Raw genomic sequence first — 25,211 nt, 5'->3', positions numbered from 1 at the left:
GTTGACGTTCAAGAGGAGTACTGGTCTGTAGTTTCTTGTAATATTTTTTCCGGTTTTGGTATTGGGATGACACCAGTCTCATAAAATGAATTGGGAAGCGTTCCTTCCTCTCTTGTATCTTTTTGAACTTTGCCTAGAACTACTAATATTTCTTCCATAAATATTTAGTGGATTTCACAGTGAAGGCATGTGGTCCTGGATTTATCTTCATGTATAGGTCTTTTCACTGCAAAATCAAATCCCTTTACTTTAGGGCTACTCATATTATTTCTCTCTTCTTCAACTCTAGAAAGATCCAAAATGATAACTGAAATGTAAGGTAATGATTTCTTAGTCCATTCAGGCTGCTCTAACAAAACATCATCATCTGGGTGGCCTATAAATAACAAATATTTATTCCTTGCAGTTCTGGGGGCTGAGAAACTGAAGATTATGGCACTGGCAGATTCAGTGTCTGGTGAGGGCCCATTCCTCATAGATGGCGGCTTCTTGCTGCATCCTCACATGGTTAAAGGGTTAAACAAGTTCCCTCTGGCCTCCTTTATAAGAGCACTAATCCCACTCTTGGGGGTTCTGCCAAAGGCCCCATCTATTGATATCATGGCTTTGGAGATTAGGTTTCAACATAAAAATTTTGTGGGGGACACAACCATTCAGACCATAGCAAATGATAACTATTACTACTACTGCTACTATAACGAAGATCAACACTTTTGGGTTTTTGTTTTATTTTTTGTTTTGAGACGATGTCTCACACTGTCGACCAGGCTGGAGTGCAATGGAGCGATCTCAGCTCACTGCAACCTCCGCCTCCCAGGTTCAAAGTTCAAGCAATTCTCCTGCCTCAGCCTCCCAAGTAGCTGGGATTGCAGGCGCCCACCATTATCCCTGGCTCATTTTTTGTATTTTTAGTAGAGACGGGGTTTCACTTTGTTGGCCAGGCTGGTCTCGAACTCCTGACCTCGTGATCCCCCTTCCCCGGCCTCCCAACATGCTGGGATTACAGGCATGAGGCACCACGTCCGGCTGAGGGTCCACGCTTTCTAAATGCTTATTATGTGCTAAGCACTATTCTGCATCCTTTAATTATCTTATTTCACCTGTACAGCCCACCTTAAGGTAGGTACTACTATTATCCTATTTTATACATAATTAAACTGAGGCTCAAAAAAATTAACTAACCTGCCCAAGTCTCAAAGCTAGTTGGTGGTAGAACAGAAATGAGATTCTAGAGTCAGTACTATCGTATTTCATATTTATCTTCTATGTAAATATGTTTTGTGTTTATATTCTGGGGAGAAAATGGATAAAGAACATGAATAATATTCCCAAAGTCCACTCAGGTCTCTTCAAGGCTTGTACCTAAGGACAGAATGGGTAAAGCACATCTTCTCAATAACAGGAGAATTTGACAAATGACTTAGCAAGGCAGGTTTCTGTCCTGGTTTTAGGACAGAATACAAATTTTAAAGTCTCCGAGAGCCAAGGAAAAGCTGATTTTGAGAGCAAGGCTGCCGCATTCCTCATAGGAGCTGGTCCCTACCCACTCCATACTTCACCATGTCACAGCCAACTCTTCATCTTGTACCTCACTCTTTTTGCTAATTACATAAACATACAGCCAAATTGAGGGTAGATGGGTCATGGGGAATAGTAAATGGATGAAGACAGACCTAGAATCATACATTTAATACTAAAATAAACCTTTAAAAATCACAAGGCTTTCTGGCTATCAAAGTGGCAAAAATTGAAGACTCACTTCTATATAAATTTTTTTTTTAGCCTTCATATGACCCTGAGCATCTTTACTCGTTTTTTTTTAACCCCCTGACTGTACCCTTAATCTAGCTTGATTTGAATTTAGAGTTGAGGAAGGCAACTCTCTACATCCCACACTCTTTTCACTTCACCAGGGCTATCTAGTAAAGGCAGCTTACCTTATGTACTGCTTCTACCTGAGCCTTCAAAATGTTACTCTTGAAGTCAGGAGGAACTCTCAGGGCATTCAATCCCGGGCTCTCAATGACATTATTAAGGCATTTCTCAGTCAACTTCATCACTTCCTCCTAGTATTTTAAAAATATATTATAATCAACTCCGATGCACTACAGTTATATGGAAATAGGAAATAAACTGATGAAAGTTCATATTCAGACAATCAGGAAATTATGTGTCTTAAGCAGCCATATCTTATTTCAGACATAAGCAACTCCTACAATCATCTATCTGTGAAGAACTCCAGATTTAAAGGGAACAGCCTCTGTAGGGCCTAACCTAAAATTGTAGCAAACTATAACCCAATGGGCAAATCTGGCCAACCACCTATAGTGTAAAGAGTTTACTGGAATTCAGCCATGTCCATTCCTCTGTGCTGCTTTCATGCTACAATTGCAGAGCTAAGTAGCTGTGATAGAGACTATAAGGTTCTCAAAGACTAAAATATTTACTATCTAATCCTTTACTGAAATAATCTGCCAACCTCTGGTCAAGAGAATAGTCTTCACGCCCTACTTTTCATCTTTTAGTCTAAAAATACTAGTTGCTAAAGGCCACATATGCCTTAATTGTACCCACTGTCATCACTGAGTGCAGCTGAGATTCTGTTGCTCCTTTATGCTTTTAAAACAAATTACTGCTCATCAAAGAATAAGAAAAACTGATTCCTGAAATAAAATTTGAAGATAAAGAACATTCCGGATTGCCTCAGGTAATTAAGGGAAGGAAAGTAATTGAAAAATCTATAGATCTTGATATGGCATAAATCCTAACGGATTTCAAAGACGTAAGAGAAAACTGAAGTCTGGAAGGGGATAATGAAGGAGACAAATAAATAACATAAATGTATTTATTACCACTGAACTATGGTAAAAATGCTAAAGATGGTAAATTTTATATATATATATATATATATATATATATATATATATATACATTTTAACCTTTTTCTTTTCTTTTGAGACGGAGTTTTTTGCTTGTTACCCAGGCTGGAGTGCAATAGCGTGATCTCGGCTCACTGCAACCTCCACCTCCTGGGTTCAGGCAATTCTCTTGCCTCAGCCTCCTGAGTAGCTGGGATTACAGGCATGCGCCACCATGCCCAGCTAATTTTTTGTATTTTTAGTAGAGACAGGGTTTCACCATGTTGACCAGGATGGTCTTGATCTCTTGACCTCGTGATCCATCCGCCTCAGCCTCCCAAAGTGCTGGGATTACAGGCCTGAGCCACTGCGCCCAGGCTGTTTTTTTTTTTTTTTTAAGAGAAAGCACAGAGACTAAGTTGCAGAGAAAAGGAAGGATCAAAAAAAGAGAAGAATCTTGACAACTCTTAAAATCACAGCATCTCAAAGTTGGAAGGAACAATACTCCATCAAACCACCAAAATACTTCAAGAAGTGGTTTATTATTTCTCTTCTTCTAATTTTGGGTTTAGTTTGCTCTTGCTTTACTAGTTCCTTAAGATGCATCATTAGGCTGTTTATCTAAAGTTGTTCTACTTTTGTGATGTAGGCGCTTATTGCTATAAACTTTCCTCAGTACTGCTTTTGCTGTATCCCATAGATTTTAGTATGTTTTGTTTCCATTTTCATTTGTTTCAAGAAATTTAAATTTTTCCTTACTTCTTAATTGACCCACTGGTCATTTGGGAGCATACTGTTTGATTTCTATGTGTTTGTACAGTTTCCAAAGTTTCTCTTGATACTGATTTCTAATTTTATTCCACTGTGGTCAGAGAAGATACTGGAAATGATTTTAATTTTTTTGAATGTTCAAGATTTGTTTTGTGACCTAACATATGGCCTATCCTTGAGAGTAATCTGTGTGTGGAGGACAAGAATGTGTGTTCTGCTGCCATTAGATAAAATGTCTTGTAAATGTCTATTAGGTCCATTTGGTCTACATGATTAAATATCATTTTGGGGGTTTTCTATCTGGATGATCTATCCCCTGCTCAACACGGGGTGCTGAATTCTCTGGCTATAACTGTATGAGGTATATCTTTCTGTGTAGCTCTGATAATATTGCTCTATATATCTGGGTGTTCCAGTTTTAGGTATATAATATTATTTTGTTATATCCTTTTGCTGAATTCACCCTTTATCAATATATAGTAACCTTCTTTGTCTCTCTTTTTACGATTTTTGTGTTGAAGTCAATTTTATCTAATATAAATATAGCCACACCTGCTCTTTTTTTGGTTTCCATTTGCATGGAATACCTTTTTCCATCTCTTTATTTTCAGTCTTTATATGTCTTTATAGGTGAAATGTGTGTCATGTAGACAGCAGATCATTGGGGCTTTTTTTTTTTTTTTTTTTTTTTTTTTTGCAGAAAGTGATTTATTTAGGTAGAAAGAAAAAGGGGAAAGAAAGAGAATAGAAAGAGTAGCTTCCATGAGATCGTGGAAGGGTTTTTTTTTTTTTTTTTTAAGCCATTCCGCCACTGTCTTTTGATTGGAGTTTAGTCCATTTATATTCATTATTATTATTATTGAATAATGAATATAAATGGCCATTTTGTTATCTATTTTCTGGTTGTTTTGTGGTCTTCCCTTCTTCCTTGACTGCCTTCCTTTTTGTGAAGGTGGTTTTCTCTGGTGGTATGCTTAAATTTCTTGCTTTTATTTTTTTGTGTATCTGTTATAAGTTTTTTGAAGTTACCATGAGGCCTGCAAATAACATCTTGTAACACATTATTTTAAACTGATGACAACACTGATTGAAAAAAAAAAATCAACAAGCAAAAAGAAAATAAAAACTCTATACTTTAACTTCAGCACCGCACTTTTCAACTTGTTTCTATTTATATCTTATTACATCATGTCTAGAAAAGTTGTTGTCGTTATATTTTTGATAGCCTTTCATCCTTTCTACTCGAGATATGAGTAGCTTATACACAACAATTTCAATGTTATAATATTCTGTATTTGTTACAATTACCAATGAGTTGTGTACCTTCAGATAATTATCATATCTCTCATTAACATCTTTTCCTTTCAGACTGAAGAACTAAGACAGGTCTGGTGAAATCCCTCAGCTTTTGTTTGTTTGGGAAAGTATTTCTCCTTCATGTTTGAAGGATACCTTCAAACACAGATATACTATTTTAGGATAAAAGTTTTTCCTTCATTTTAAATATGTCATGCCACTCTCTCCTGACCCATAAGGTTTCTGCTGAAAAGTCTGTTTCCAGATGTACTGAAGCTCCCTCGTGTGTTGTTTCTTTTCTCTTGCTTTTAGGATTCTTTAACACTGACATTTGGGAGTCTGAATATTCACTATCTTGAGGTAGTCCTATTTGGCTTAAGTCTGCTTAGTGTTTTATATCCTTCTTGTACTTGAATATTGGTATCTTTTTCTCTAGGCTTGAGAAGTTCTCTGTTACTATCCCTTTGAATACACTTTCTACCACCTCTCTTTACCTCTTCTTTAAGGCCAACAACTCTTCAATTTGTCCTTTTGAAGCTATATTTTAGATCTTCTAGGCGTGTTTCATTTTTTCTTTTTTTGTCTCCTCTGATTGTGTATTTTCAAACAGGCTGTCTTCAAGCTCACTAATTCTTTCTTCTGCTTGATCAATTCTGTGGTTGAGAGACTTATGCATTCTTCATTATGTCAACTGGATTTTTCAGCTCCAGGATTACTGTTGATTTTAAAAAATTATTTCAATCTCTTTGTTAAATTTATCTGACAGGACTCTGAATTCCTTTTCTGTGTTATCTTGAATTTCACTGGGCCTCCTCAAAGCAGCTACTGAGTTTTCTGCTTGAAAGGTCACATATGTCTGTCAGTCTGGGATTGGTCACTGGTGCCTTACTTAGTTTGTTTGATGAGGTCATGTTTTCCTGGATGATCTTGGATGCTTATTGATGTCTAGGCATTAAAGAGTTAAGTATTTATTGTAATCTCTGCAGTCTGGCCTTGTTTGTACCTGTCTGTCTTGAGAAGGCTTTCCAGTTATTCAAAGGGAAGTGAATGTTGTGATATAAGTTTTTGGTCACTCCAGCCATATCTACATTAGGGGGAACCCCATGACCGGTAAGGCTGTTACTCTTGCAGAGTTGTTGAGATACAGCCTTGGTGGTCTTGGGTAAGATCCCGGAGAATTCCCTGAATTACCTACTCAAGATATGAGTAGTTTATACACAACAATTTCAGTGTTAAAATATTCTGTATTCGTTTATGTACATACCATTATCAGTGAGTTGTGTACCTTCAGATGATTATCTTACTGCTCATTATCATCTTTTCCTTTCAGACTGAAGAACTCCCTGGTAGAGTCTCTTGTTCTCTTCCCTCACTTTCCCCACACAGTCTTTCTCTTCTTAGTGAGCTGCATGGAGTTGGGAAGGAATGACAAAAGCACCCTCATGGCTACCCACTGAGACTGTGCTAAGTCAGACCTGAAGCCAGTACAGTACTGGGTCTCACCCAAGGCATGTGGTGACTATTGCCTGGCCAACACTGATGTTTATTCAAGGCCCACAGTTTCTTCCATAAGCAAGTGGTGAATCCAGCCAGACTTGTGCCTTTCTCTGTAGGACTGCAGATTCTCTTCTGGCTCAGGGCTGGTTTAGAAATGCCATCTAAGGAGCTAGGGCCTGGAGTTGGGAACGGTAGGAATCTAATTAGTACTTCATTTTTACTGTGACTGAGCTGTTACCCAAGCTGCAAGACAAAGTTATTTTTATTCTTCCTTCTCCTTTCCTCAAGTGGAAGGTGTCACTCCCCATGGCCACCACAGCTGAAAATGCCCTGGATCACACCTGAAGCCAGCATTGTACAAGGTCTTGCCCATGGTCTGCGGCAAGTACTGCCTGGAAACCACTGGCCCAAGGCTTCTTTAGTCAGCAGATGATGAATCCCGCCAGGACTGGGTCCTTTCCCTCAAGGCAGCAGGTTCTCTTCCAGCCCATAGTATGTGTAGAAATATGATTGGGAGGTAGGGCCTGACATGGAAGTGTTAGGACTCTGCTTGGTGCTTCATTTTACTGTAGCTACACTGGTATCCAAGCTACAAGACAAAGTCCTCTTTACTCCTCCCTCACCCTTCCTCAACTCTCTCCCAGAGTTGCAAGCTGCATTGCCTAAGGTTAAGAGAGTGTGATGCAAGCACTTCTTTGGCCTCCCCAGCTAGTATCTCTCTAGGTCATGTGTACCCCAGGTCCACTGGCTCTGAGCACAGCACAGTAACAGGATGTGCCCAGGAATTGTAGTCCTTGTGGCCTAGACTATCTTTCAAATTTATTTAGGATCCTACAGCACTTTAGCACACAGTGGTGGGGCTAGCTGGAACTCAGGTTCCAATTGCTGGGATGATGATTCTTCTCTGGCTAGGGTTGTTCTAAGTGTAACCTCTGTGGAAGCTGGCGAAATTCTGCCCCGTGTTGCTTTCCATTCTGACAGATCAACACTGAGTTCCAATACAAAGTCCCACAGCCACTGTGCTCTCCCTCCCCCAAGCACAGATTCTCTCTCAGGGCCACTCTCCTCCATAGGGGAAGGGTGGCATCAGCAATTCAAGACTGTCTTTCCTACTCTCTTCAGTGCCTCTTTCCTTGGTATAATGTTAAAACCAGGTACTATGATGGTTCATCTGCTTTCTGGTTCTTATGAAGGTCCTTTATGGTATGAAGAGTTATTTAATTTGGTGTTCCTGCTGGGGGGATGGTCACTGGAGGCCATCTTGCTCTACCTCCCTCCTTCCTTCTATTCTTGTCTGGCATAGAGCAAACCCTCACTAGATATTAACTGTTATTCTTCCTAGCTATGTGATCCCCCAAATGTTTCTTGATGGCATACTGTCTTTCACCTAAAGTGTTCCTTTACTCTCCTATCCCGAACCCACACTCCTCCTCATCTCTTCAAGGTTTCAAAACTAATGCAGTAGACTCTCTGCCTCAGAGGGTCAGTTATATTATAGCAATATATGCAGGACATTTTACAAAAGAAACAAGTAGCTGTTCAACAGATTTCCATGAACTCTGAGCACAGCCAACCCTGAGATTCCCCCACCCCTGCTCCTCCTTACCCCCAAGTTTTAAGAAAAGTTTCTTTTTTTCCTGAGTATCTGGGACTATAGGCATGCTCCACCATGCCTGGCTAATTTTTGTATTTTTTGTAGAGATGGGGTTTCACCATGTTGGCCAGGATGGTCTCGATCTCCTGATCCGATCTACCACCTCCCAAAGTGATGGGATTACAGGCGTGAGTCACAGTGCCCAGCCCCAGGCTTCATTCTTTAGGGTCATTCCAGTCCTCCACTAAGTTTCTGTTAGGTATTAATCATCTATAGCTTTTATCTAAAGTTTTCAATTTATCCTTCTGTCTCTGGCCCTGCATTCCCCTACTTTACTTTACAAAGATTTTTTTTTTTTTTTTTTTTTTTGAGATGGAGTTTCGCTCCTGTTACCCAAGCTGGAGTGCAATGGCGCGATCTCAGCTCACTGCAACCTCCGCCTCCTGGGTTCAGGCAATTCTCCTGCCTCAGCCTCCTGAGTAGCTGGGATTACAGGCACGCGCCACCATGCCCAGCTAATTTTTTGTATTTTTAGTAGAGACAGGGTTTCACCATGTTGACCAGGATGGTCTCGATCGCTTGACTTCGTGATCCACCCGCCTCGGCCTCCCAAAGTGCTGGGATTATAGGTGTGAGCCACCATGCCCGGCCCTACTTTACAAAGATTTTTTAAAAACTGACACCATGAAAGCAAACAGACAAGCGGGACAGAATACTGAAAAGTCAACAAAATGGAAAACCTTTCTGAAATTGAATCACCTTCTAACAGCTATATATAAGAAAAAATACATTAGAAAGAAAGGGGGAAAAAAGGCTTCGATCCAGAAAGACATTTTTAATAATGACAGTGCAAGACAGAAGAAAATCACTTTCTGCTGGGCGCAGTGGCTCAAGCCTGTAATCCCAGCTACTCAGGAGGCTGAGGCAGGAGAATTGCCTGAACCCCGGAGGCAGAGGTTGCAGTGAGCCGAGATAGCGCCACTGCACTCAGCCTAGGTAACAAGAGCAAGACTCAGTCTCAAAAAAAAAGAAAAAAAAAAGAAAATCACTTTCTACTCTGTACTGGTCTCTAAAGAAATTCCAGTGAGTTATCCAAGGATGGAAGAACACTGTAAGTCAGCCATTCTCCTTTCCTCTTTAAAACAAAAACACAATTCATCTTGGCCATGTTCAGTTGTCTATATGTAGAGGAAACAAAAGGGCATTTCCAGATCATTACCTATAATCAACTCTTCCATTTAGTGAGGCCATCTGGTAGCTGATATGATTAATTACAAAATTTCCACCTCATTCAATGTATTTTAGTTCTTCCTATAAGTTATTTAACATAGAAATAAGAAAATTATAGTCAAACTATAAATTGAAGCTTGATCAGTGTAATTGGTATGTATCCCCCACCCACAACAAAAAAATTCAAAGGGGACAGGGTAGAGAAAGGAATGATAGATGAAGTTCAAGCATCTGATATTCTATTCTCAGAGTAGCTCTCTTTCAAACAAATCCTTCTATAATTTCAATAGCCTTTCAGCAAGCCCTTCAACTAGACTGGGTGAATGAAAATAAAAGGTTTAACAGTCATCTTGACTGCTGTTTTTTTTAAATCATGAAATCACCTTACAATTCATGTTGCTGTGCAAGTTTTCCTCCTTCCCTCTTAAACATCTACATATTTCATCCTTTAAAATGAGAAAACAGGTTTATAATAACTCAGCACAGACAGATTACCCAGCTAAAGAAAAAAAGGAAGTATTATCTTTGGAAAGAAAATATTTCCGGGAGCTCTGGGTAACAGGTGTACACAAGGGAAATCTGAATACCTGGCTGTTTAGGTTAACATCGATGTTGGATCGAGGCGACAGCAAAGGACTGTTCTCCATCTCAAGCTGTTTGATTTTCTCTGAGGTATCTTTTAATGCTGAAAAAAAAAAAAAAAGGCAAAATAACCCCTCAGTCTACCAGGCTGTCACAGCTAACTATGTGAGGGTATGGTTTAGTTTTGTTTTCTCAACATCAGTTATCATCAATTAATAGTAATAATCCAGATAAACACAAAATAAATATATTTTCTTTCTATAACCAGCTACCTGTCCACTCATTTGAATAAGAGTTAATCCTAAGTAGGAACTCCAACCTGTAACTCCAGCACTCCTGAAAAGCAAGCAGATGTGAAATTTCCATAGCATGTGTGGTTGAGAAGGTTTACCTAGCCAAGAGACTCAAAAGGCACAGAATACTTGTGACATGATCCTTTTCTTTTATAACCACAACACAGGCTCATGTGTAACCTCAATACTTTGTCATCTTTGTTCCTTGGCCCTGACTACTGGCTAAAACTAAACTTATGTGGAACAAACTGATGAAGAATATATATTTATTCATTGACTGATTCAACATATTATATATTGGTATTATCATGTGTGATGCAAGAATAGCATTTTGTCTTCATAATGTTCTTCCTAGCAGCAAAATACATTACAAAGTCCTCTAACCACTGAAAAGATAATACATTAAGCATGGTTCATTCTTAAATGAAGACTTTAAAAAGTAAAAAGTAACTATCCTGAAATAATCTTGTTTTGCAGATATTAATTTGATGTGAGCATAAAATTTTACACTGTCACTTGACAAAAAATGTTGAATGCCTAATAATTTCTCTATCATCAGATAGAAAAATAGAGGAGAAAACTTTGAAATCATACCTCTGGGTCAAAGGGATATTCTAAAAGTGGCCATCAATTAACTGAGTGGAGTCCCTGGCTACATATTAAGAATCAGGTGGAGAGCTTTCAAGAAACACTCATTCCCAGGGCTCACCCAAGAATAACTGTAACAAAATCTTTTGAGGTAGGATTCTGGCACTAGTAGGTTTTAAAACTCTCTAGGTGATTTTAAGTACAATCAAAGGTGAGAACCATTAATTCAACATTGGTCTCAAAATCTTCTGTATCCATTTACTTAATTGCCATCTCATGGTATTCTTATGCTTCAAATTATTTCATCCGGAATACTTTTGCTGTTGTTGTTAAAATAAACCTTTTTCTGCTACTTTTTTCTTTTTGTCTGAGGAACATCCTGCCATGTAGCACAAGCTATTTTAGTAACTATTTACCTACGTGAATCAGGATTTTGACATTAGAACAAAAATAAAATACACAATTAGATGCCAAGACTGATGACCTTAACTCTTAACATAAAAATGTTCTCATTATTCTCACTGATTGATTTTGAGCAAATGTTCTAAGTCTGAACTCAGTAAGTCATATAAACAAAACCCCCACACTTATGCAAGAATTTCCTCTGCCACAACCTCAACAGAATTCAAGCTCTGCTTTAATACTCTGTAATGAGGTGCTCACTAACTCTTAGGGACCTCTTTTTTTTTTTTTTTTGAGACAGAGTCCACTCTTGTCACCCAGGCTGGAGTGCAGTGGTGCGATTTTGGCTCACTGCAACCTCTGCCTCCCAAGTTCAAGCGATTCTCTTGTCTCAGCCTCCTAAGTAGCTGGGATTACTGGTGCCCGCCACCGTGCCCAGCTAATTTTTGTACTTTTAGTAGAGATGGGGTTTTGCCATATTGGCTAGGCTGGTCTCGAACTCCTGATCTCAGGTGATCCAGCCACCTGGGCCTCCCAAAGTTCTGGGATTACAGGCATGACCCAATACGCCTGGCCAGGAACCTATTTCTATACACTGCATAAACAGTTAAAAAAAACTTCCCCTTACTGATGCACAAGCTGTTTCCCTATACTTGCAAATTGCTCATCCAAGGTTCACCAATAAAGTGTCATAAAACTAATTATTTGATGTATCAGATTTCCAAATATTTGGAGTTATCTTATTTCACTTGATCTTTTCTAAGCATCCCTAGGTCATTCTATCATGTAAACCTTAAGCTAATATATTTTGCAAAAAGTATGTACTCAATAAGTGATACTAATGCAACATTATTACAGCACTGAAAAAACTAAACTTTGTGAATTCATATAATAGATATTAAATGAAAAGTAAATGAAATCAATACTGCCATCTCTATAAAGGAGACTATTTTTATTTTAACCTGGAAATACTCTGCATTAAGACAGTCTTGGTTCTGGCTGAATCTAAATCCTGATGGCTTTGCTATGCTATGTCTCAATTCTTTCTAGAAACAAAAAGCAAATTTCTTTTCTAAATTTTAATTTAACTTAATTTTTTTTCTTCTGAGACAGAGTCTTGCTCTGTGTCCCAGGCTGGACTGCAGTGGCACAATCTCAGCTCACTGCAACCTCTGCCTCCTGGGTTCAAGCGACTCTCATGCCTCAGTCTCCCGAATAGCTGGGGTTATAGAAGCATGCCACCACATCCAGCCTAATTTAAAATTTAGGTTCAGGGAGTACATGTGTAGATTTGTTGCAAGGGTAGAACAAGAGCAAGCATTGCTAACAAGAAGTGAAGTCCAGGGCAAGGCTGTCAAAACTGGACTATCCAAAATAAATTACTACAGCGAAAGTATGTGAGAAATAGTAATAGGGGATATTTTCTTAATCTAGTAACTACTACCTTAAAAAATCAAATTACTTTGAAATTACCAGTGTAATAAATTAAATTCATATTTCTCTGACCTGAGACTTAACAAGCATAACTTAAACATGTTAGATGTCAATAAAAATCATGATGTACCAGAACATTTGTTTGTAGTGATTACTTAGGAAATGAACAAATTTTTAACACCATTTATCGGTAATACTTGAACATGTTCCATTAACCAGAAGCACTGTGTGACTTTTCACTAACACTTATTTCTAAGTTACCAAATACTATTGCTGTATTCTACAGTCTCAGAGACAACAGCATACTTCGGGCAATTTTCTGAGTTTTTTAATGCAGTGCTAATTTTAGCCTGCAATAGAAATCAAATTGGCAAGAGACAAATAAATACAAGCTGCTTTAAAATGAACATGCATTACAGTGAGATTCAACAGGAAATTGCTGTTTAAAAACAAGCTATGCTTTCATATGAAACTAAACTCACAAATACATAGACATTTTCAATGAGAGATTTACTGTCTCCTTTTAACCTATAATTTTTTTAAAAGTAGCATTCTTTCTGTGTTTATTTCTTTCTGTGGGCCCACACAATAATAATCCTTATTAATAACAAAATATTTTCTAAGAGTTAAAGGGATGTTCAAACATCATTCAATCCTATGCCCTAGAAAATCTTTAAGGAAGCTTCTTTTCTTCTTTTTAATTTGCACTCAAGAAAAAAAGCGAAAAGCAAGTTTGAAGACTCTTAAATGTTTAATGTCTTATAAATGACACACATTTCATGACTTCAGTTATGTTATCTTAAATATTTCAGTGTTCCCTTAAATAAAAAAGGCAAGATGTCATAACTCTTCAGAATTAAATTTAAAAGTTGAACTAGTATAATATCTATTATTGGAGAAACTGATTTCAATATCTTACTTCAAAGATAAGAAGATAAGGTATCACTGATGTATCATGGAGCATTTACTTACTCTCATACTCAACTTCAGGTTCCCCTAATCCAGGAAGCCTAGTGGCTATATTCACGTTATTTGGTGCTTGGAATGTTTCCACAATGTCAGATGCCCCGGATACACCACCAATGGTTGTTTCCAATAAGTCTGGACTAGCCAGCAAATCAATATTTAGAGGAATGCTGGAATGGAAATAGAAAATTTACTTAGACCAAGAAATTTAACATGAAGAATGTAAAACACTGCTCACCCTTTGTATCTGCAAGTTCCACCATATCTGTGAATACAAGCAACCATGAATCAAAAATAATCAAAAGAAAACAAAAACAAAATTTTTTTAAAAAACAGTATAGTTTAACAACTATTTACATAGCATTTATATTGTATTAGGTTTTCTACATAATCTAGAGATGATTTAAAGTATATAGGAAGATGTGTAGGTTACATGCAAACACGACACCATTTCATATGAGACTTGAGCTTCTGAGAATTCTGTTATCTCAGGGAGGTCCTGGAATCTATTCTCCACGGATACTGAGGGACTATACTAACAAAGTCGTTGTTGAAAAAAGATTCATGAGAAAGTTTTTGTCTCAACTGGCTTTATTTATCTCTCACAACCCTTTGGGTAGACTTCTCCCAGTCAAAATGGAGTAAAAGGGACTGGTTCGGCCTCCCACCTGAAAACCTAAGGGAGAAAAATAACCTTAATAAGTAAAATTAAATAAATAACCTAAATAAATAAGTTCCACAAAGTTGCAGGATACAAGACCAATATAAGAAAAATCAATTGTATATCTATACATGAGTAATAGGAAACTGAAATTATGAAGACAATTAAGATTCAAGATGGCTTCTCCACAAACTGATCTGTAAATTCAATGTATTCCCTATCAAAAATTTTTTTATAGAATTGACCAGCCAATCCTAAGATTTATGAAAATTAAGGCAGCTAGAATAGCCAAAACAATTTCAAAAATGAATGTACGCTACTGAATTTGAGGTACTACAATGCAACAGTAATCAAGACAGGGTGATACTGGCACAAAGACAGACAGGTAAATTAACCACAGAATTGAGAGTCTATATTATAGAATATAAGGAACTTTTGATGATACAAGACTTTTTGACAAGATAAATCAACAGAAGACAGACTTTTAACAAATGGTACTAGGACAACCAGATACCCACATGCAAAAATATTAATTTAGATCATATCTCACACTAAACACAAAAATTAAATCAAAATGGGTAAGAGACCTAAGTGTTAAATTAACTGTAAAACTTTAGAACAAAATATAGAAGAAAAAAATCTTTGTGACTTTGGGTAGGGTGAAGTATTCTCAGATATGACACCAAAAGAACTGATGAAAGAAAAAGTTAAAATGAACTTCACAACTAAAAATGTTTCCATGTCAAAGAATCTGAGAGCTTGAAGACTATCTTTCTGAAATAAGACAGGTAGGCAAGAATAGAAAGGGAAAAAAGAAAAGGAATGAACAAAACCTCCAAGAAATACGGGATTATGTAAAGAGACCAAACCTATGACTGATTGAAGTAGCTGAAAAGAGACAGGGAGACCAGAACCAAGTTAGCAAACAAACATCAGGATATATTCAGGACAACTTCTCCAACCTAGCAAGGCAGGCCAAAATCAAATTCAAGAAATGCAGAGGACCCCAGTAAGATACTCCACAAGAAGATCAACCCCAAGACACAATAATCAGACTCTCCAAGGTTGAAATGAAAGAAAAAAATGTTAAGGGTAGCCAGAAAGAAAGGCCAGGTCATCCACAAAAGGAAGGTCATCAGTCTAATAGCAGATATCTCCACGGAAACCCTAAAAGTCAGAAGAGATTGAGAGCCAATATTCAACATTCTTTAAAAAAAGAATCTCCAACCCAGATTTTCACACCAAACAACCTAAGCTTCTTAAGTGAAGAAGAAATAAGATCCTTTTCAGATGAGCAAATGCTGAGGGAACTTGTCATCACCAGGCCTGCCCTGCAAGAGCTACTGAAGGAAGCACTAAATATGGAAAGGACAATTACCAGACACTGCAAAAACACACTGAAGTACACAGGCCAATGACCCTCTGAGGCAACCACATAAACAAGTCTGCAAAATAACCAGCTAGCATCTAGTTATTTTTATGACAGAATCCTTTGATGACAGGATCAAATTCACACATAACAATACTCAAATGTAAATGGGCTAAATACCCCAATTAAAAGACACAGAATTTCAAGGTGAATGAGACTCATTGGTATGCTGTCATCATGAGACCCATTTCATGTGCAAAGATACACATAGGCTCAAAATAAAAAGATGGAAGAAAATTTACCAAGCAAATGGAAAACAGGAAAAAGCAGGGATTGCAATCCTATTTTCTGACAAAAAAGACTTTAAACCAACAAAGATCAAAAAAGACAAAGGACATTACATAATAGTAAAGAGTTCATCAAAAAGAGCTAACTATCCTAAATATATATGCACCCAATACAGGAACGGCTAGATTCATAAAACAAGTTCTTAGAGACCTACAAAGAGACCCGGACTCCCACACAATAACAGTAGGAGACTCTCAAACCCCAATGACAATATTAGATCACTGAGACAGAACATTAACAAAGATATTCAGGATCTGAACTCAGCTTTGGATTAAGCAGACCTGATAGATAAATACATAATTCTCCACCCAAAAGCAACAGAATATATACTTTTCTCATTGCCATACAGTACCTACTCTAAAATCGATCACATAATCCGAGGTAAAACACTTCTCAACAAATGTAAAAGAACTGAAATCGCAAGTTTCTCAGGCAACACAATCAAATTACAACTCAAAACTAGGAAATTGAAAGCAAGTCTCTCAGACAACACAATCAAATTACAACTCAAAACTAAGAAATTCTCTGAAAACCACACAACTACACAGAAATTGAACAATCTGCTCCCGAATGACTCATGGGAAAATAAAACTAAGGCAGAAATCCAGAAGTTTTTTGAAACTAATGAGAACAAACAGGCAACGTACCAGAATCTCTGGACCACAGCTAAAGCAGTGCTAAGAGGGAAATTTATAGCACTAAATACCCACATCAAAAAATTAGAAAGATCTCAAGTTAACAACCTAACACGATAACTAAATGAACTAGAAAACCAAGAGCAAATAAATCCCAAAGCTAGCAGAAAACAAGAAATACTCAAGATAAGAACTGAACTGAAGGAGATAGAGATACATACCAAAAAATCCTTCAAAAAAAAAATAATCAATGTATCTAGGAGGTGGTTTTTCAAAAAAAGTTAACAAAATAGACTGTTAGCTAGACTAATGAAGAAAAGACAAGAATCAAATAAACATAAACAGAAATGATAAGGGAGATATCACCACTGACCCCACAGAAATATAACCAACCATCAGAGCATACTATAAATACCTCTATGCAAATAAACTAGAAAAGCTAGAAGAAATGGATACATTCCTGGACATGTACACCCTCCAAAGCCTGAACCAAGAAGAAGGGGAATCCCTGAACAGACCAATAACAAGTTCTGAAACTGAGGCAGTAATAAACAGCCTGCTAATCAACAAAAAAAAGTCCAGGACCTGATGGATTCACAGCAGAATTCTACCAGAGGTACAAAGAAGAGCTGGTATCATTTCTACTGAAACTATTCAAAAATATTGAAAAGGAGGGACTACTCCCTAACTCATTCTATGAGGCAAGCATCACATAAATATCAAAACCTGGCAGAGATACAACAAAAAAAGTTTTCTTCAGGGCGATATACTTGATGAACACTGATGCAAAAAAGAAAAACTCGAGCCAGGCACAGTGGCTCACACCTGTAATCTCAGCACTTTGGGAGGCCAAGGTGAGTGGATTACGAGGTCAAGAGATCGAGACCATCCTGGTCAACATGATGAAACCCTGTCTCTACTAAAAATACAAAAACTTAGCTGGGCATGGTGGTGCATGCCTGTAATCCTAGCTACTCAGGAGGCTGAGGCAGGAGAATTGCCTGAACCCAGGAGGCGGAGGTTGCAGTGAGCTGAGATCACGCCATTGCACTCCAGCCTGGGTAACAAGGGCGAAACTCTGTCTCAAAAAGAAAAAGAAAAACTCAATAATACTGGCAAACTGAATCCAGCAGCACATCAAAAAGTGTATCCACTACAATCAAGTTGCCTTCATCCCCAGGATGCGAAGTTGGTTCAAAATACACACATCAATAAATGTGATTCATCACATAAACAGAACTAGAGGCAAAAAACACGATTATCTCAATAGATGCAGAAAAGACCTTCAATAAAATTCAACATCTCTTAATGTTAAAAATGCTGAATAAACTAGGTATTGAAGGAACATACCTCAAAATAATAAGAGCCATTTTTGACAAACTCACAGCTGATATACTGAATGGGCAAAAGCTGGAAGTACTCCCTTTAAAAACTGCCACATGGCTGTGATATCATGCACCTGTACTCCTAGCTACTCAGGAGGCTGAAGCAGGAGAATCACTTGAACCCAGGAGGCGGAGGTTGCAGTGGGCCAGAATTGCACCACTGCACTCCAGCCTAGGTGACAGAGTGAGACTCCATCTAAAAAAAAAAAAAATCGGCACAAGATAAGGATACCCACTTTCACCACTCCTATTCAACATAGTACTGGAAGGTTCTGGCCAGGGAAATCATGCAAGAGAAAGAAAGGGTATTCAAATAGGGAGAGCGGACGTCAAATTATCTTTGTTTGCAGATGACATGTCCTGCATCTAAAAACTCCATGTCTCAGCTCAAAAGGTTCTTAAGTTGATAAGCAACTTCAGCAAAGTCTCAGGATACAAAATGTGCAAAAATTACTAGCATTCCTATATACCAACAATAGGTAAGCAGATAGCCAAATCTTAAATTAACTCCTATTCACAACTGCTACAAAAAGAATAAAACACCTAGGAATACAGCTAACAAAGGATGTGAAGGACCTCTGCATGGACAACTACAAACCACTGCTCAAAGAAATCAGAGAGATCACAAACAAATGGGAAAACATTCCATGGTCATGAACGGGAAGAAGCAGTATCACGAAAATGGCCACATTACCCAAAATAACTTGTAGATTCAATGCTATTACCATTAAACTACCATTGACATCATTTGCAGAATTAGAAAAAAACTACTTTAAAATCTGTATGAAACCAAAAAAGAGCTGAAATAGCCAAGACAATCCTAAGCAAAAAGAACAAAGCTGGAGGCATCATGCTACTCAACTTCAAACTATACTACAGTATAGGCTACAGGAATCAAAACAGCATGGTACTGGTACAAGAACAGACACTAAGACCAATAGAACAGAATAGAGAAGTCAAAAATAAGACAGCACACCTATAACCATCTGATCTCTGACAAACCTGAGAAAAAACAAGAAATGGAGAAAGGGCTCCCTATTTAGTAAATGGCGCCAGCTAGCTATAAGCAGAAAATTGAAACTGGACCCCTCCCTTATACCATATACAAAACTTAAGATGGATTAAAGACTCAAATGTAAAACCCAAAACTATAAAAACCCTAGAAGAAAATCTAGGCAATACCATTTAGGACACAGGAGACAGGGCTCTTAAAGAAATGGCTGATCCCAGGGCTAAGGCAAAGACAGTACAAAATGAATATGGAACCTCTCGTGCCAGAATTTTAAAAGTGCTCAAAGGGCAAAGATGTTAGGATGAAAATGCCAAAAGCAGCTGCAACAAAAGCAAAAATTCACAAATGGGATCTAATTAAACAGCTTCTGTACAGAAAAAAAAAAAAACCTGTCAGCACAATGAACAGACAACTTACAGAATGGGAGAAGATTTTTGCAATCTATCCATCTGACAAAGGTCTAATATCCAGAGGCTACAAGGAACTTAAACAAATTTATAAGAAAAAAAAACATTAAAAAGTGGGCAAAGGACATGAACAGACAGTTCTCGAAAGACATACATGCAGCCAACAAACATTAAAAAAAAAAAAAAGCCCAACATTACTGATCATTAGGGAAATGCAAATCAAAATCACAATGAGATACCATCTCATACTAAGCAGAATGGCTATTATTAAAAAGTCAATAAAAACAACAGATGCTGGCAAGGCTGGGGAGAAAAAGGAATGTTTTACATTGTTGGTGGGAATGTATATTAGTTCAACCACTGCGAAAGACTGTGGCAATTCCTCGAAGATCTAGAGGCAGAAATACCATTTGACCCAGCAATCCCATTACTGGGTATATGCCCAAAGGAATATGTATCTTTCTATTGTAAAGATACATGCGCATGTATGTGCATCACAGCACCATGCACCAAAGACATGAAGTGAACCTAAATGCCCATAAATGCCAGACTGGATTAAAAAAATGTGGTACATTTACACCATGGAATACTATGCAATCATAAAAAGGAATGAGATCATGTTCTTTGCAGGGATATGGATGGCATTAGGAGCCATTAAACTAACATAGGAACAGAAAACCAACCACCACATGTTCTCATTTACAAGTGGGAGCTGAATGATGAAAACACATGGACACAAGGCAGGGAAACACCACACACTGGGGCCTGTCAGGTGTGTGGGGTGGAGGGAGCATCAAGAAGAATAGCTAATGGATGCTGGGCTTAATACCCAGAGGACAGGATGATCTGTGCAGCAAAACACCATGGCACATATTTACCTATATAAACAAATCTGCACATCCTGCACATGTACCCCTGAACTTAAAACAAAAGTTAAAGAAAAAATAAACAAATAAATTTAGGTCTGAGATGAGAGTACAGTTTTATCCTTTTCTATGTGGACATACAGTTGCCTCAGCACCATGATGAATTTCTTGAAAAGTGGGACTGACATAATTGGAAAGCCATCTGGAAATAATAGAATTAGAATTCATTACTCATATCTTATACCAAGATTCAAAATGGATCTGAGATTCAAACATAAGAAAATTAACTCATACAGTACTGGAAGCAAGGATAGCTGAATTCCTTTAAAATGCAACAGCGAGGAAAACTCTATTAAATTCCAGAAACTATTAATGAGAAAAATATTAAGCAATCTGCTTCTTATATAAAAACTTTTAAAACTTTTGCAAAGCAAAAAATACTAAAAGCAAAGTAAAATGTGAGAAACTGAAAATATATTTTTTGCAGCTTACATACATAGAGTTAATATCCCTAATAGACATAAAAAGCTTCTTAAAAGTAGAGAAGAAAAAGGCTAACAGCCTTGTTTAAAACTGGGGAGGGGGCAGGGGGCCTACAGATAAGAACAAGCAATTTATGGAATAAATGCAAATGGCTCTTAAACATACAAATATGCTACTGAGAGGGATTTAAATGAAAACTACATCAAACATATCCATCATGAATCTTGATTATGGGACATGGATGGCATTAGAAGCCATTAAACTAACATAGGAACAGAAAATTAAATTCATGGGTGTGCATCCACACTCAAATGCTTTAAACAGATGCACTTTATTGCACCAAGCGTACCTCAATAAAGCTCTAGGAAAATAAAAAAATACTTTGATATCATATCTTATTTCTCAGATTGGCAAAAATCCCAGTTTCTTGATCCTTTGTTAGTGAAACCATGAGAGGTATGAGCACTCACAGACTCTGTTGGTCCAATGTAGAATCCTCAATGAAGGAGGGTCAGGCAATATCAAAAAAAATTAAAATGTAACTACTACCAAATAAATACCATAATCACATTGAGAGGGAAAAGGAACTAATCCAAGTAAATTTTAAGGGTAATACTTCAACTATATACTCTCAGTCTAAAAAGGAGAACCATGAAGAAATGCTGAACGTTACTTAGTAGATTTTTTGTTGACAGTGATATGGGTATAGCAATTCTGAAACTGTTTAGTGCATATTATCCAAATGGAAACTAGGTTTCTCACAGAGAAGAAAGGAGATAGGAATAAGGAATTGGGGAATGCAAAGAACCCTGGGTATTCACTTGGCATGAATTTGTGATTTAAACATCCATATCTATATATATTTTTAACTCTGTCCAAAGAGTCTAGAAGCAATGACACTCCCAGTATCAATAAGCATACAGCATACCTAGTACTCAGATCCTGGCTCCTAAACACCATTTTAATTAACAGGAGTCAGGACTCTTAAAGAAATGGCTGATCTCAGTGCTAAGGCAAAGATGGTACAAAATGAATATGGAACCTCTTGTGCCAGAATTTTAAACGTGCTCAAAGGGTAGGGACGGGTTACACAGCACACAGGATATAGTTTGACAGGGTTCCCACTGGCAAGACCTGGGACAGTTTGTCAAAATGACAATAGTCATGGACTATATAGCACATTGAATTTAAATCAATGAATCTACATTTAATTAGATAGATTTTACTTTTGGGGAGGAAGGAGAGAAAAGTGAACACTTACACACTGTTTGTGGGAATGTAAATTATTAGGTTCAGCCCTTATAAAAAGCAGTTGGAGATTTCTCAAAGAATGAAAAACAGAATTATCATTTCACCTAGCAATCCTATTAACTGAGAATATACCCAAAAGGAACTATTCTACCAAAAAGACCCTGTACTTGTATGATTATTGTAGCAGTATTCACAATAATAAAAGCATGGAGTCAGCCCTGCTGCCTATCACCAATGGACTGAATAATGAAAATGTGGTAAACACACAACATGAAATAGAACAAACAGAATAGCCATCAAAAAGAACAAAATCATGTCCTTTGCAGCAACATGGATGCAGCTGGAGGCCGTTATCCTAAGCAAACTAACGCAAAAGCAAAAAAACAAATACTGCATGTTTTCACTTATACGTGGGAGCTAAACACCAGGTACATGCAAAGACAGGAATGATAAACACTCTCAGGATTCCAAAAGAGGAAGGCAGGGAGAGGCGCAAGGGTTAAATAAAACCCACCTAACGAATACTGGGTTCTCTACTTGGGTGAAGAGATCATTAGAAGCCAGAACCTCAGCATCATGCAATATACCCATGAAAAACAAAACTACACACATACCCCTTGCATCTATAAAAAAAATAAAAATAAAAATAAAAAAACTACACTGTGACACCTTTGAGTCAAAGATTCAAAAAATAAACAATCCTTCCTTGCTTACTATCACACCACTACATTTTTAGATTAGGCTGTTGTTTATCCGAAGGTCACATATGCTACATTCTTGGGTACCATTGTTACTGAAATTTTCATGGCTAACATCAGATAAAACACTTCTCCTGCCTTAAGCTTGCTGCAAAAACCATTTCATAATTTGTATCTTTATTTTCTGGTAATCTGTTCCACAGAAAACTAAAATGCCAATGATATAATTTAAATGGTGTATTATTATTGCTCCTTCATCCAGGAAGAATTATTTAACTATCAAATAAGTCTTGCAATTGAGAACTTGCAAACTGGTAAGGTGGTACAATCTATAAATAAGCAAATACTCAAAAAGGAAAATAAAAAAGTATAATCTGGTAAAAGCAAGTAATTCAGCTCAACCATCCCATTTTATATAGACATAAACTATAAACCTTAAATACTTATAATCTTTTTACTTTATCTTTACACTTTATAAAGTGAAATAAGTGATTATTCTGCTACAATAGCTGTTAACAAATGAAGACTCATTTAACTTGTTATTGTGCTTTGTTTTTATGTTATATATCAATCTGCCTCGCAGGTAAGGACAAACATATAGAATGCACCAGCAAATTTAAGTAAAACACTGATTCTTTAAGAAGACAAAATAAATAGATCCCACCAGGAAAAAAACAACACAAATGAACAGAAAAGGAGAAATAATTTCAGAAATTTCAGATGCTTCATGTAAATAATACCATGTATAATTATACAGAAAAATGGAAAACAAATGAAATTAATAAGTACCTAGAGAAACTGGCTCAAGGAGAAATAAAAAACCTGATTAGACCAATAACCATTAAATAAACTGAGTCAATTTAAAATCTTCCCATTAAGAAAAAACATGGCACACTTATCTTTATAGAAGGTTTCTACCCAACTTGTAGGCAACAGGTCATTCCACTTCTACACAAACTCTTCAGAAGTGGGAGAGGGAAGGAAGAGAGAGAAAATAAGAACATTCCCTCACCAGCTCATTCTGAGACTAGAATTAATCAGGTTAAATAGTACAAGTAAGAAAGACTATAAGCCAATTATGAAACTATGCCTAAAAGAGCTAAAGAAACCAATGACTAAATTCTTGGGCTTATAGAACAGCAGATAAGAAACAACTTGCTGAAAAGTTGAAACTGAATCTGTGTCCCAAAGAATAAGAAACAAGTAACTAACAGAAATTATTGTTTGTGTGATAGCAGATACGAAACAACTTGCTGAAACTCCTTCTGTTTGTGAGATCAAGAAAAAACTGGTTGAAATTGGTTGGAACCAAGATGGCCAACTGGAGTTTGCACAGGTCAAGCCTGCTGACATCACAGCCTCAATTTCCACTGCATGTTTCATACTAACTACCCCTGAATTTGCACATGCAACACATGAAGTAACATGAAGAGGCAACTGTGCATGTCCAAGTGTTTTCCAGGCTTCTCCTTTCCTTCCACCAATCACCTACTAGAATACACTCCCTGAACTTCTTCTAGTAAAAATACTGCCTTGAAGCTAGCATAAGGAGAAAGATTTGACCTTGACTCCTGTCTTTGTGAGTTGACTTGCAATATAAACCTTTTCTTTTCTCAAAAATCAGCATTCTAATATGGGCTTCTAGCACAATGAGCAGTGAGCTCCTTTTGCTAGGTAACGATTATACTCATGAACATCAAGTTAAATTTCCTAAACAAAATAGCAAACCAAATCTAAGAGTTTGTGATGTTGCTTGTACAAACATATACATGTGATTAAATGCCATAGAAATTACACAAAAAGATATACTCCCCCCAAGATGAGTAAATGTTTGCAGAAGGTGGTAAAATCTTGAATATGATAGTAGTTATCTATTGTGCTAATCAGACTATTGAATAGTCTAGTTAGTTATCTATTGTGCTAATCAGCTTTTTGGAGTTATTTATTTATTTATTTGAGATGGAGTCTTGCTCTGTCACAAGGCTGGAGTGTGGTAGCATGTTCTCAGCTTACCGTAACCTCCAACTTCCTGGTTCAAGCGATTCTCCTGCCTCAGTCTCCCAAGTAGCTGGGATTACAGGCACGTGCTACCACACCCAGCTAATTTTTGTATTTTTAATAGAGACAGGGTTTCACCATGTTGACCAGGCTGGTCTCAATCTCCTGACCTCAGGTGATCCACCTGCCTCAGCCTCCCAAAGTGCTGGGATTACAGGCATGAGCTACTGTGTCTGGCCCAGCTTTTTGGATTACTACATGGTAATTATGTAAGATATTGCCACTATTAGGGGAAGTTCTGAAATAAACATACACATACCACAAATATGATTTCTGACAGAAAAGAAACCTATGAAGCAATGAGAAAAAGCAAACTGCTCCATAAATAATACTGTGACAGTTAATCATTTGAAAAAAATATCGAAATTGGATGTCTACCCTCACACCTTATATAAATTAATGCTTGACTCAAATGTGAAAGGCAAAACTACCAGACTTTTGGCAAAATTCATAACAGTAGTCTACTACTATTGGATTAAGACACAAGAAGAACTGCTTAAAAAGTAGTAATTTTTGGCCGGGCACAG

The 25,211-nt window shown here is 37.3% G+C and overlaps 1 protein-coding gene across 11 annotated transcripts in view; it reads right to left on the bottom strand.

The window, feature by feature from the left end:
* EPB41L5 (erythrocyte membrane protein band 4.1 like 5) overlaps positions 1 to 25,211 on the bottom strand; it is a 149,514-nt gene that overhangs the window by 26,345 nt on the left and 97,958 nt on the right. For all 11 annotated transcript variants that reach the window (XM_078327974.1, XM_078327976.1, XM_035305094.3 and 8 more), the window contains 3 exons: positions 13,518 to 13,681; positions 9,834 to 9,931; positions 1,938 to 2,066 (listed from right to left, as the gene is read on the bottom strand). In XM_078327974.1, the coding sequence (XP_078184100.1) occupies positions 1,938 to 2,066; positions 9,834 to 9,931; positions 13,518 to 13,681 (391 nt within the window). The remainder of the gene's footprint in view (positions 1 to 1,937; positions 2,067 to 9,833; positions 9,932 to 13,517; positions 13,682 to 25,211) is intronic.

Source organism: Callithrix jacchus, chromosome 6, assembly GCF_049354715.1.
Source record: "Callithrix jacchus isolate 240 chromosome 6, calJac240_pri, whole genome shotgun sequence".
In the NCBI taxonomy this organism is placed as follows: Eukaryota; Metazoa; Chordata; class Mammalia; order Primates; family Cebidae; genus Callithrix; species Callithrix jacchus.
This window is presented reverse-complemented; position numbering and strand designations above follow the sequence as displayed.